The 14,428-nt window shown below is 26.7% G+C and overlaps 1 protein-coding gene across 1 annotated transcript in view; it reads left to right on the top strand.

The window, feature by feature from the left end:
* Positions 1–14,113, top strand: part of LOC107438167 (uncharacterized) — a 38,635-nt gene extending 24,522 nt beyond the window's left edge. The window contains exons 14-20 of the mRNA XM_016050379.4: positions 724–978; positions 5,799–5,838; positions 8,828–8,891; positions 9,199–9,257; positions 10,855–10,901; positions 11,072–11,620; positions 13,200–14,113. Of these exons, the coding sequence (XP_015905865.2) occupies positions 724–978; positions 5,799–5,838; positions 8,828–8,891; positions 9,199–9,257; positions 10,855–10,901; positions 11,072–11,620; positions 13,200–13,275 (1,090 nt within the window). The 3' untranslated portion in view covers positions 13,276–14,113. The remainder of the gene's footprint in view (positions 1–723; positions 979–5,798; positions 5,839–8,827; positions 8,892–9,198; positions 9,258–10,854; positions 10,902–11,071; positions 11,621–13,199) is intronic.
* The last annotated feature ends 315 nt before the right edge of the window (positions 14,114–14,428 follow it).

Raw genomic sequence — 14,428 nt, forward strand, 5'->3', positions numbered from 1 at the left:
TAAAAATAACAAATAAAATAGATCACAAAAAGTAAAAATAACATTTAAAAACAGAAAATAAAATAAAATGAAAAAACACTAAAAAGGGACTATAAAGCGAGTAGCAAAGTCAGATCATATATATATAAGATCATATATATATATATATATATATATATATATATATATATATATATATATATATATATATATATATATATATATATATAAACACAAAATAGAAGAATAATATAAAATATTTAATCGGAAAATGTAAAGGTTCTCTTCAGGACGCATTCCTTTATAATAAATGCGATATTTCGAAATAAAGAGTAATTATCCTAAGACAAAAATTACTTTTTATTATTTAGTATTTTATTTTATCATTACTGTTATATAACGGCAGAAATCAAGTTGGAAACATCAAATTTTATTTTATTAAAATACTTATATTTTTTAAAAAATAAATAAAATTTCATCAAATAACAATGTTATTTTGCAAAGTAAATAAAGATAGATACAGAATCTCAAAGTTGAAAAATATAATATTGAGTTTGAAACAATGAGAAATATATTTCTTTCATTTCTTTTGTTAATTAGTAAGCATGATTAAAACTAAAATATAGCACTATAGTATCTATTAATTTTCTCATAGCCCTTCTGACTTTTAAATTAAAATCAAATCATTAATTGTTCTTAAATAATTACTTAAATTAAGTGATCTCACATTTTTGTTATTTATAGATCTCGCACGTGCTCTTCAAGATCACGATCTCGTTCTCGACTCCAATCAAGGCGTACTAAAACACGATCTAGGTCAACTTCTAGATCAAGAACTGATGATAAATCACGATCTCCTTTGTTGCCACCTCCTCCTATCAAATCTTATTATCGCCATAGTCTTTCTCGATCAAACAGTGATGTTTCAGATGATGAGAGTGATGGAGATAAATCTCCAATAAGAACATCACAACTTCCTAACATAACTGGCAGTTCAAAGTAAGTATTTTCTTTATGTTTAATTGAAGTATAATTCATTTTTCAAATGCATATTGAGCTATATATCGTTTTGTACTGGCAAATAATTCGAATAATTTTTTTAAAATAAGCTATAACAAGTGTCTTTTCAGTGAACTTTCCATGCAAATAAATAAAATGTAATGCCATCATAGCTTTTTCTCAAAGCAAGGAGAAATTTTATTTAGTTCCATTTGAAAAAAGTGATATAATTAGACATATTTTGCATTTTATGAAATGTGATGCAATTAGAAAAAAAAGCTTTTTTTTCTTTGTATATTTGAAATTTTGTTTATTAATATTGAATAGATAAGCATAACTTGAGAAATTAACTGCACATCAATTGATAATAACTAAGTATCAAGCAGGAAGAAGAAACAATTAACAGGGTGCGCAGCATTTTTAAAAAGTGCTTAAAGATGGTTTCTTTCGTTTTTTAAAGCCCCTAAAGGTGCTTTTTTTCATTGGATGTTTTTAAAAAGTGCTTAATTTTCCCTTTTCCGAAATGAAATATTTTTTCTTTACCATGTTGATTTTCATCATGAATTATGCAAAAGGTTATTGTTCTAGTAAACCTTTTCGCAATTGTTTGAATTTCGCAATTGTTTTGTACCTTAGGTCCGTAGCGTCTTAAAACTCTTTTTTGTTCACATGTTTAATATTAGCTTGTGAGTCTGCATGCGTGTATACTGAGCTGGATTCAGTTGGAAGGATTTTTGCCCTCGCATGTGCTACTCTACTGCATTTTTCAAGACTCTCAATTTCAGGCTTCATTTTCCGTCCTTTGAAATCAAACCGAAAGATCTCTCGAATTTTCGCTGATTACAGGGACCAACTAAACATTGTCGAAATTTTTTCCTTGAAAGCAATAGAAAATTTTATTTCTCCTGTTAATTTCATTGTTGGTGACACACCATCGTCTTCGTCACTGGCTTTCTCGCGATATTCTATTTATAGATCAGTAGGATATCATGTGGGTCTCCAGACCAGTAAGAATCCCAAAGCTTCATCGCCTCAAAATTTCCATTTCCCTTTTATTCATTAAATTTAAGAATTAATTGAGAATTTTAAGAGTAATATTTTTAGCTGAGGGACCGCCCCCAGTTGCATAAAATTTAGTTAACTTTTATTGTTCTTTATTACTTTTTTTATGTTTATTACTTTTTATTAATTATTGTATTATACTTTTAAAATTTCAGCACTCTTAAGTTGTTTTATGAGCTAACTCAATAATATTTAAAGGCCGGATTTAAAAAAAGTATGGAGCGAGAAACTTATATTATTTTAAATGCAGCAAAAAATCTTATGTAGTTATGTAAAAAAAAATTCAGATTTGTCATCCCAAATAACTTAAATTCATCTCTTAATGATTTTATTTACTCACAATTGAAATCAAAATTAGATTTAAATTTATTTGTAAGAATGAAACAGATTTTCTTTCATCTATTGGGAATTTCAGGATTACATTAGAGAATAATAATTTTCCTTTTAATTATTGTAATTATAAAATTTTGATTCAAAATATTTAAAGGCGTTGAAATAATTCGGCCTGCACAAATAAGCCTATGCTGTGAAATTTAGGATTTTACGTTCCAGAAGCTTATAGATGGCAGCTACTTCTTAAAATTTTTACTCATTGAATGTTTTTCTGTTTTATTTTTTCAAGATGTTAAAAAAGGGGTCAGCACTTCATTTATTTCTAAAGTTTTCATAATGATTTGGCAATTTATATTTTATTTCGATGTGGCTTTTCCAACTGTAACTTTATTTATTTTTCTTATTTGTAGGCACTTCTTTATTATGTCTTATTTTGTTTACTTTTAAGACTTTGTGATTGTTTGTCATTTATATTTCTTTGCATTTACATTTCAATTTTTCTAAATGCTTTTCTTATTTGATTTTCCATTATGGGGCCTCAGGGCACTGTCGGTTTTTGGTTTCACCTCTGACAATTGAAAGGCTCCTGCGTGTTGGCGGGCAGTGTGTCCCCTGATGAAGTGCTGTCCTGCCAACACACATGTCTTAAATTTTTATAATTCTTGTTTTCTGCTAGAATTATTTTTCTGACTTTATAAATTAAAATAAAACAAATTTGAATTTAGCTGCTTTAAGCTCTTTTCTATTTTGATTTATTATTTTAAATGTTACTTACTTATTTTGTCTTTTTCTGAAGTTGTAAATTAATTTCATTCTTTGATTAGATGTGTCTTATAAAGTTAATGTATAGGTAATCTTTGCTTTCACAATTTCTATATATGAAATTAGTTTTCAATTATGATCAGTTTTTTAAAATGTGGTGAAATTTTAAAATCTCGTAATTAGTGTAAGATGATATTTACATCAAATTGTAGAAAATTGGATTGACAAAAATTAGATTTATCAAGGTTTTATTTATTTATAATTTTTTTTTGTATAAGATCAGACTCTAATATTATTTTAAGTTAAAAGCAGTAGATCTTTTTATGAAGGAAAATGTCATCGTCAAATTATTTTGCAGAATAAATACTTTTAGTATTAAAAAATGAAAGTAAAAAAATAAATAAATATATTGATTTTTGAAAAGTAACTATGTACTTATTTATTATTCATTACTTCTAATAATAAAAAATATGCAACATTACAATTAAAATATGCAGCTAGAAATCTAACTCTATTCTATTTTTTCCCTGTTTTTTTTTTCTTTTTTTTTTTTTTATATATATATAAATTGGTATAATTACCAATTAAGAATCGAAAATAAAAATTAGGAACCTTAAATTTTTTTTTAGGAATATTAGAATGGACAACTTGATTTTCAACTTCAAGTTAAGGTCTGGTTTCTTAGGACAAGCGCCTTATCTGGGCGTCAGCGTGACGTCAACGTCCCGCTGACGCCAACAAAATACTGGTTTGTTAGCTCAAGGCCTGGTTTCTTAGAACTAGCGCCTTATCTGGGCGTCAGCGGAAAGTTGACGCAGAGCTGACGCCAAAAAAATACTTTTTTGTTAGCTCAGCGTGAGCAGTCGGTCCAACGCAGACATTATCTCTCATTGCGCATGCGTTAATAGCGTAAACAAATATTTATTTTGAATTTGTATTCATTTTGTTATTGTCGACCAGTGTTTTAGAGAACAAATAATGACTTTGTCCAAGAAGAAACACATTATAGATTAACTAAATGAAGAGTGATATGTTTAATGAAGAAGCTATGTTTAATGTCAAAATCAAAATCTTGGCTGATTTCAATGCGCTGTTGGATGTTGTCCGCCATTGCTTCTGTGGTTAACGTCACGTTGTAATCCAACTGCAGTTGAGTTGGACGGCAATTGTAGTTGAAGATGAGCGTTCGATGACGTATACTATCAAACTCACAAATGGACCAATCAGAGGTTAGCGCTGATTTCCAGCTGACGGCGTCCTGTCCTAAGAAACCAGGCCTTTAGATATTAAAACTAGTTTAAATTTCAGTTCTGTGTAAGATTGCAATAATGAAATCAGTCAGAAATTCTACATTTTCTGTTTTGAAAAAATTATTTTAGACTTTGTTTCAAATCTGGATTATACTGTTTATTTATAATCCATTGTTGTCCCTTTTCCTGCATGCTTTTTTCTTTTTCCCACATTTTTTTTTAAAGCATTTTATTTATTATTATTTTTTTCAAACTTATTATTTGAGTATACTTTTTTCCTATTTGCTTTAATTATAAATTAGTTGTAATTTTACTTTTAATTGTAATCAGAGCTGAGAAAATATCTTAAGACCAGTATTGGTGCTCAATTTGTGCAATCCAAATGTTTCTTCAGTTCGCAATGTTTGGTATAATTTCATCTTACATTTTTATCTGCAATACTAACTTGAATATTTCAGAATTCTATTTCAACTGTTTCAATAAAGTTAGATGATGGAAAAGTAAGTGAATCCTGAAAAGAATGAAATTTTAAAGAGATTCATCTATCATTAGCAAGCATTTTTCGAATTAGTGTTTAACATTGTTTGATATTTAATAAAAGTAAGGCAAGTGCTTTCTGCAGCTGCCTAATTCAATAGGCTGTGCAAGTATTATATTCTGTTATTTTCAATTTTATAAGAGGTATAGATTTAATGAATGTTCAGCTATAATGTTCTGTTTAAGTAGTTTTATTAGTTTTCCACAATCTGATTGCATTACTTTCTTTTAATGGAAAAAAGAAGCATCCTGCCATAATTTAAAAATATTTCTGCTTAATTTTTAGGACCCTGAGTATAATAGACATTTTTATAAAATGAAAATAACTACTTAAAAGTAAAACTTTGTAAATTTCAAGTACAATTTTTCTTTCAGTATCTAAATTAAACCCTTGTAGTTTTTTAAAAAATTTTCTTAAAGTTTGTATTACTGGTTTAAGAATTTAAAAAATGTTTACCTAAACTAAAAAAAAGTTTGTAACTGCCTATACATGCTCACTATTTTTGTTAATCCAGGTAGTTTTCGATGTTTACTAAACTTGTATGAAATGTGGTAGTTCATTTAGAAGGTCTATTTGGAAATATTTCTTTTGTTTGTAAAACATAATTTTAAATATATATATATATATATATGTGTGTGTGTATCTATATATATGTGTGTATATAAATGTGAGTGTATATATATATGTGTATATATATATGTGTATATATATATGTGTATATATATATAAAAAAAGGATAGTAACAACTTTTGTAAGAACTAGGTTTCTGTATGAAAGTTAAAGTGAACTCCTGAATTTCTTGTACATGTTTTAAATAGCATTGGCTATTGTGAAACATTAGTGGATTAAGTATAATTTTATGATTTCTTTTTCAGGCTGCAACCTCTTTTGGGTAAAGCTGGTCTTCCTACCAAAGTCAGTAAGAAATTTTTCTTTTTGCTAATCCTGAAAATTAGTCAGTATTAAATAATTTAACTGTGTTCCGTGAAGCAATGAGCGATTAATTTAAAATTGCTGATATTGACAATAATTTACATGAAAAAATTCAAAGGAATGATAAATTCATTTTAAAATATATTCTCAGGAAATTATTTGTTTTGAAAATTGGATTTGGAAACATTGATTTTTCTTCTCATTCATTAGTTGAAATCTTTTTTAGACAGAATTTTAAGAAATGTTAAATTTAATTTTCATTATTTTTTAAGCACTTAGTATTTTTGTATTTTAACAAAATTCATTGTATTTTAATAATTTAAAGGAAAGCGAAAATATTTTTTCTTCATTTCATGCTTATATATAAGTTTTTTTCTCTCCAATATTATCTGTGCTTGATGGATAGTTTTAAGAAATGTTTTAATTTTGAATTATTTTTAAGCATTTAAGTATTTTCATTTTAAGAGATTTGATATGCTTCAATTATTAGTTTTAGAAAAAAAATAATAAAGGAGAAAACATTTTAACTTTTTTAAGTTTATGAATTGCACAAATCTTCCATGCTCCCTAAAACTTTTACTTGTGCTTAATTTTATTTATGAATAATAATTGTTTTGATACTGGTAAAAAATATGTGCCCCTCAACTATTTAAGGTCATTCTTAAAATTTAATTTGCTTGAAACTTAAGTTGGAAATGAAATTGATATTGTTTTTTTTTTTATTTTTATTTATTTACATTTTTAGTAGACTGAAAGATTTTCTTGTGTATGCATATTCTTTACTAAACCAAAACTGTTGCAAAGTTCCCGTTTTTTTTTTTTTTTTTAAACTTTTATTAATAACAATATTTAATAGAGTAATATTTTAAGTTGAAAACTGTAGCTAATTATTTACTGTTAAAACTTTTATAAATCACAAGTGTTATCAGTAGATAAATCTTACTTTCCTTTTGAATTTTAATTTAAAGTCATGATTTTTCATTGAGTATTATTAAATATAAAATTAATTGTTTTTAAAGACATAGTTCTTCAAATTATATTAAGATGAAATATTTAAAAATTCGCTATATTTTTCTCTTAGCAAAATGAATCCTCATGCTTATATGTATTATTCTGCATTGTCAAATTAATAAGAGTTAATTTACTTGCTTAAATATTAAGTATAAAACATAGCACATATTTTTTTTATCCTTAATTTTATATGTAACTTTAGTTGACATTATTAAAATCTGTTAGATTGTAATTAAAAATCTGTATGTTTTATTAATATTTAAATTTAATAAGGAAATTGATCAGCTTTCTTCTAACTACATGTCTAATTATCAAGTTATTATAAATAAGCTCTTTCTGAGCTCTATAGATAAATTTGAGTGGTCTGAGATCTATAGATGGAAAAAATACCTAAACCCTTTTATAAGTTGACCATATAGGAAAACTAATAAAGTCTTGTAATGAACAGTTTTTTAAAATATTGAAATGAATATAATGTAGTTTTCTATTCATTAGTCATATTAGTTTGTGTTTACTGATAATTTATAAAAATATTTATGATGAATAACTGGTATGCATCATTATAAAAAATAAGCATATCTGTTAACCAATTAGTTTAGTATTTAATTTATATAAGAAAAAATCTTTTTTTTTTTTAATTAACCTAATTTTTTTAAGGCATTGGTTAAAAAATTTTTTTAAGTAATGTTGCAGGAATGTAATTACATTTATCTTTATTTTAATTGGTAATGCATAAGAAATGAGTAATAACCCAAATAACTTAATGTAAGAAATTATAATGTAAGAAAATTATAATATTGGGAAATATATGTCTCCCTCTCCTGTAATTTGACTACTTAAGTTATGCATGACAAATGGGCAACTTACTGTATAATATTTCTTTATTATTTTTTTAGTGATATTTAGTTTATTTTTACTGCATAGCATTATAAATGTGATTTACATATTAACCAAGTAATATTCAATATACTAAACTGTTACAAAATCAAGACTATATTTTTTGAGTGAGTTTAAATGATGCATAAACTATATATCTAGTTGTATTTATTTGTAATTACCTAATTTGTAATTAATTTGTGTGTACTATATATCTAGTTATATTATTATGTAGTTATTTGTAAGTATTATATTGTCAAAAAAGAAGTTTCAGAGTGAAGTAAAATTCAATTTTTTCTATACTTGATCCAGTCAAACTATCTTCCATGCCTTGTTCCTTCCTGTTCACTTCATGATCTTGTATTGTATAGCTTCCTGACCTCATCAGCTAAGTACAGTTTGAGGTAACCGAAATCGTTACCATTCAAAAAGATTCATAAACTTCAAAATAAATGGCAATTATATGGTGCATGAAGTTACCAGAAAGATGATGAAAGGTCATCGAAGAGAATGGAAGATATTTGACTGATAATTGTCAATTTTTTGTTTAAAAAAAAGTTGGTTTTATTTGATACTAAGAGACAGAAATTATCTTTTTATCAACCTAATAATACAAATTATTTACTGTTTTAGTTATACTATTTGTTAGTATTTATGTAGTTGTTTTAGCATGGTTGTCTCAGAAAGTATTTCAGTTTTGTCATCCCTCAATTTGGGTGAACCCAATCTTAGAGTCTTTTGATTAGTACTTACATTTATATTTCATGCTATAACTATGAAAAGTTAAATACTTTAAAAAAGATAAGAAATATAAGTACTTATTTTATTTTAGTTTTGACTTAATGATACTTTCACTGAATATGCTTGTAGTAAACATATTGGTAATGGCCCCGTTATAAAATTTCAAGCTATTTAAATAAATAATATATCTTGATTGAATTTTTTAAAATTCAAAATTCTCTCTTAATATTTGTATTAAGATATAAAATTAATAGAATAAAAGTTTAATCCTATATAGTTTTAAGAGTTCAGCTTTTTCTAGTAAAAGCATATGTCAACATTCATTTTGTAATTTATATTTCAGGGTACGAAACTAACTCCTCAAGAGCGCCTTAAAAAGAAAATGCAAATTGCCCTAAGGAAGCAATGTAAGTTTTTTTTTTTTTTTTTTTTTAAATTTCATTTTGTAGCATCTTATGTATACATGTTCTTTTTTGTTCATATTTATGATTAATAATATACTAACAACCCTAAAATAAAAAATAAGTAATGAAATTTTTGGTTATATGATGTAAATTTGACTCTTTTATTTCATTTTGTATATAATTTCATTTTATTGATAGTTGTGATATGCTTACTATTATGTTTATATATTATTAAAAGATACACATTTCTATTTTTAGTAGTTATTATATGCAAACAATTCTTATACAAAACAAATTATTATTTTTTCAGATAAAGCTGATAAAAAAGCTCAAATGGAAAAAAGTGAAAAACAAATGCAGGAGAGACAAGTACTTGTTCATTCATAATTGTTTTGTTAATTATAGAAATGTTAATGATATATACCTATTAAAAAAGCAAAATTAATGCTCTTAGGAAACTACTTTGTTAAAAGATTAAAGCTTTCTAAAAATCGAAATATATTTTTATAATAATCGCAAATAGCTGATTTCTGAAATTTTTTTTTGCTGAAATTTTATTGAAATTATTATAAGTAAAAAAAAAAAGTTAATTTGTTGTAGTTAATTAAAATCATCAATCAATATTTTTTTTTTTATTAAAGAAAATTATTAGTTGGCTGAGAGTGTCGTGCTTAAAGAAGTCTTTAAACATGTTGTTTTTCTTGAAAAAAACTAGTTTTATATCTCATGATTTAAGGAGAAAGTTGCATATTGAGTAGAAATTTTGTCACAAATGCAGTGCTGATTGTGCTCCGGAAAAAATCCGGATTTCCGGAATTTTTGCTAACAGTGATCCAGAACTTTCCGGAGATCGAAGGTCCAGACGTTTCAAAAAATCATTGATCACAGAAGTTTCCGGAAATCAAATTTTCAAAGGTGGAACTTAAAAACACAGTTTATTTTATTTGTTTGTAAGGGAGAGCCAGGGAGATACTTTGTAAGCTTATATTCATGATTAATATTCATTTTTTATCAGTAAATAGTTGTTATAATCATTAACTCAAGAAAGAAAGACATATTTGTAAATTTTAATTACTTCTCCAGATCATCATAGGTATGTGTAAATGGTATAGGTATGTGTAAAATTTTAAATATATTTTAAGTAAACTAAGAAATATTAAATATATTTTAAGTAAACTAAGAAATATTGAGAAAAAGGGGAAAAAAAACCTTGTTTAAAGTTTTTTCTAATTTTTCAGTTTAACCCACTGACGGTTCTGCACGTAAAAAGTCGCATTTTTACGTGCAGTCTTCTCTGCATAGCAAAACCGGTTTTCCCATGTTAACTGATAGGGGAACTGTGTGTAGGGGAGAAACATTCTCCCAATTTTGCCCATTTCCTTAACCGCCAGTGGGTTAAACTGTTTCTTTTTTTTCCCTTCTTTTTTTTTTAACTCGGGAAATTTTCCGGAATTTTGACTTGGGCCCACAATCACCCCTGCAAATGTATCCAAATGTGAAAGGTTCAGTCAATTAAATAAGAATTAAATGTTTGTTATTTAACTGAACTCAGTTGTACTATAATGTTATTAATTATTTTTTTTAGTTATTTTAGTGAGTCTTCCATTTTTTACATTTTTTCTCTGGCGTAAGAAAGTGGAAAAAAAAATCTTGCTTGAGGAAAGGTTTAATTTATATTGCTCTTATTAAGAAATTCCTCATCTTATTTATGAATAAATAATTGTACAGATATTTTAATAATGTCAACAATTAGAAAAGAAAACTGACTAGTTAACTGACTGTAAGTAAAGGGCCTGTTAATCACTAAATTAATTTTTGTCCTTTGGCATTTTAAATGTTTCTATGTTGTTGCTTTTTATTTCATATATTGCTATAATTTATGAAATTTTCTGTCATGATTAATTTTAACTGCTTTATCTAATTTTAATTTCAAAGTTTAAATTTGAAACTAATCATTAAATTTCAGGATAGAGCTGAGGAATTGAGAGAAATGGCTATTAAATTAAGACAAAGGTAGTATATTTCAATAGTTATTGAGGTATTAAGAAAATATTAGCTTTTAACTATTACACTATATTTTACATTTTAAATTTTGATTTCTAACTTTAATATGCCTTTATTAGTTTATTAGTGATTTTCCTTTTATTCTAGCTGTATTCTAATTTTAAATTTAATTTACTTAGGGAACGAGAGCGAAGGCACAAAATGCGTGGTTATGGTTATGATTCTGACAGTGACACCACGTGGACTAAAAACCCTGATTATGATCCTAGAAATCCCGATAGTCACCATTCTAAGAAAAGTGGAACTGCTTCTAGCAGGAGTAGTAGTTACAGTAGTGATGAAACAAGTCCGACACAGTCATTTACTTCTAATAGTCGAAGGAGGAGTAGAACTAAATCACCACCTCCTCGCTCATCCAGAAGAAGTCCTGTGGAAGACAGGCGAAGGTCATCCCCTCCTCCATCTTCTTATCGGAAAAGAAGTCCTTCGCACAGAAGTCCATCTAGAAGAAGTCGAAGTCCTCTTTTAAAAAGTCCTACTAGAAACTCTGTAAAAAGTCCACGAAGAAGTCCTCAACACTCTCGAAGGAGCCGAAGCCCCGATCGTAGTTATCGAAATTCTAGGTCTCGCCAAAGTCCATCTCGTAGATATTCACCTCCAAGGAACTCTAGGAGACGTTCTCCTTCCAGAAGTCCTTTGCGCCAGCATTCATCTTCTAGGCAATACAGGTTTAAATTTTTTTCCCCTTTCTTTCTATACCTCCTTTTACTTTAATTTATCTCAGGCAGTTTTAACATTCATTCAAAATTTTGTTAAAAGAATTACAAAGATGTGATAACATAATTAATAAACATTTTTCAGTGAATTTCGTTAACTCTATTCTAAAATGGAGATCTTTCATAAAATTGCATAAATCTTGATTTTAAATTTTTTTTTGTTGCAAAAATGGGGACGTTGATATTTTAAAGCTATAATTTTTAGTCCTTCATTGATTCAAAATCTGTGCTGAACTTAGTTATCTGTTACAATTCTCGATAAAGTTATAAATTTTGTGCAACTCTAAATCACATGAAAATCAATCAGCGTAAATTTGCTTTCAAACATTGTTTAAAGACTAAACACCTTATCAAATTAAAGGAACTGATATTAAGAATTATTCTTTGAGTTGGTGTAAATAATTTTCTAAAAATGTATATTTTTCATGTAAGTTCTGTGCTATTTAACCCCCTGAGTGGGAATGATCAGTGGTTCAGGCACTGAGCCTTCATTGTGAAAGATTGGAGTCTTTCCCCCCCCCCCCCCTGATGACAGCTTGATGAAGACTACACAGCTTCAGATTGGGTAGTAACCGCTTATCTTAAAAAGAGCTGGTGACCATATTGATGCCATCATACTATTGGTCTCAAAATTATGAGCCTTAACCACTCTTGACTGACAACTGACTGTTGTCACTATTGCTGGTTGTTGTTGATGCTCCACTTATTTAGCCCCTTAAGCATTATACACTTTAGCAGTCATTTTAAAATTTTACAATCCACATTACCTAATCGTTGAGGAAATTGCTAACTTACTATGTCTTTCTGCACTATCTTATCACATAGAGAAAATCCAGTTTCTCATGTTGAGAAGGAAATACTTGGCCAAGTGCTTAGAGAGTTACATAATTAATACTTTCCCATCTTTGACTATAATTTTTTTTTCATTTTAGTGCGATACTTATTTTGATGCACTGTTGTAGACTAAATTCTGAAGCTTTTGTGTGCTATGATTTTTAAGTTGAAATGCTTCATAATTTAATCAATGTTTTAGGTTTTAAAAAGAAATACATATCCATAGTAAAAATATTTATTATAACACTTTGTAAGAGTAATTTCGGTTATTTATGAGGAATTTTTTAAATGAAGTTAGTTTAAAAACTTATAAATTTAATATTTTGACGAATATGACATGAATTTGGTTGAATTAACTATGAATAAAGTAGCGTTTAAATTTATATTCTCTACTGAACTCTGGAGAAACAGAAAATTTTAATTTAATGATCTCTAATGTCATTAAATAAACGAAGGACATTAAATAATGTATTCATAAACCACGTTTTTTTCCTAAATTGCATTTTTACTTCAAATGTTTCTTTGGTGGGAATTGCTCCTAATATTTTCTATTTTGTTTTGATACTATTTTCTATAAACAGCACAAGACACTGAAACATTGCATTGTTTGCATGAAAAGAACACTTGGATTATTATTATATTATTCTAAGCCTTTCAAATGATTTGTTTATGTTAAATTTCCTATTATTTTTTTTAGGCGAGGGAATAATTCACCACGAAGATCAAGGTCCCCATCTAGGACTTACGGCTCTAGACCTTTAGTTGATTATTAAATCGAAATATTTTGCACACAAAAACTTTTTTATTTGGAAATTTTGATATGTGTATGGTGAGAAAGGGATTGGATTTCAGGAATATATTTGTCTAATATATCAAATTTCATTCATCACAAATCACTTTTTATCATTCCATCTGAATTAAGAAGAATTTTTACTTAAGTCATAATTTTTGCCAAAGAATTCTTAGAAAATGATATTAAAATGAAATAATTCCTTTATAATTAAAGAAGAATTTTTGATCTGAAACATTATTTCTTTACTAAATTTGCATTGGGAAGGAACCAAGGTTGCAGGAGATATTACGAGTTACATCATTGAAAAGCAAAATTGAAGAAAAAATTTATGTAAAAAAGTATTCAATACAAAAAATATATGCATAAAAAAGCATCCTAAAATGTACACAACAAGTGCTCTTACATGAAAGAGTATCTTGAAAAATAAAAGAAAATCTAAATATGCAAATTTCATCAAAATTCTGGCCTTAATCATTACATATCATGATGAATTTGAAAATTATATAGCTTATGAAATAGAAGGCAAATAACTTGAAAACACGTTTAAACATCATTCTTTTGTTAAAAGTTTTTATTTTTTTTATTTTGAGTGATTTTGAAATAATTTAAACTTACCTAAATCTCTCTCATTATTGATTGATAAAAAAAATAAAAAAATTACATCATGATCAAAAGTGATTCTTAGTGAATGAATTAAACTTGCATGCATATTGTATGAATTAAACTTACTAATAAAAAAAATTATTTTTATTTAAGTAATAGATAGCAATAAGTCATACCTTAAAATAAAATGTTATGAATAAAAATGTGTTATTTTCCAATAAATAAAAAAAAAAGCTTTTTTCAAATTACTGTAATTGACTTTAAATATTTAACTCTAAAATTCTATAGCATTCTATAAATGTTTCTTGCCATTCAAACAAGATGTTTTAAAATATCACTTATAATAAATTTTTTATGATTTTGACTTAAGAGCATGTTCAGCTTAGTTAATGTTTCGCATTTTTGTATAATTAATTATATCTCTATTACAATAATCTGTCTTTTTAGTATTTGACAATTAGCTTTATTATTTAAAAATGAAAAAAGTTTTTGCCAGATTAGCATTATTTTATCATTTATTACTGAATTGC

Source organism: Parasteatoda tepidariorum, chromosome 10 (assembly GCF_982258835.1).
Source record: "Parasteatoda tepidariorum strain Cologne lab strain chromosome 10, Ptep-v5.0, whole genome shotgun sequence".
Classification (NCBI taxonomy): Eukaryota; Metazoa; Arthropoda; class Arachnida; order Araneae; family Theridiidae; genus Parasteatoda; species Parasteatoda tepidariorum.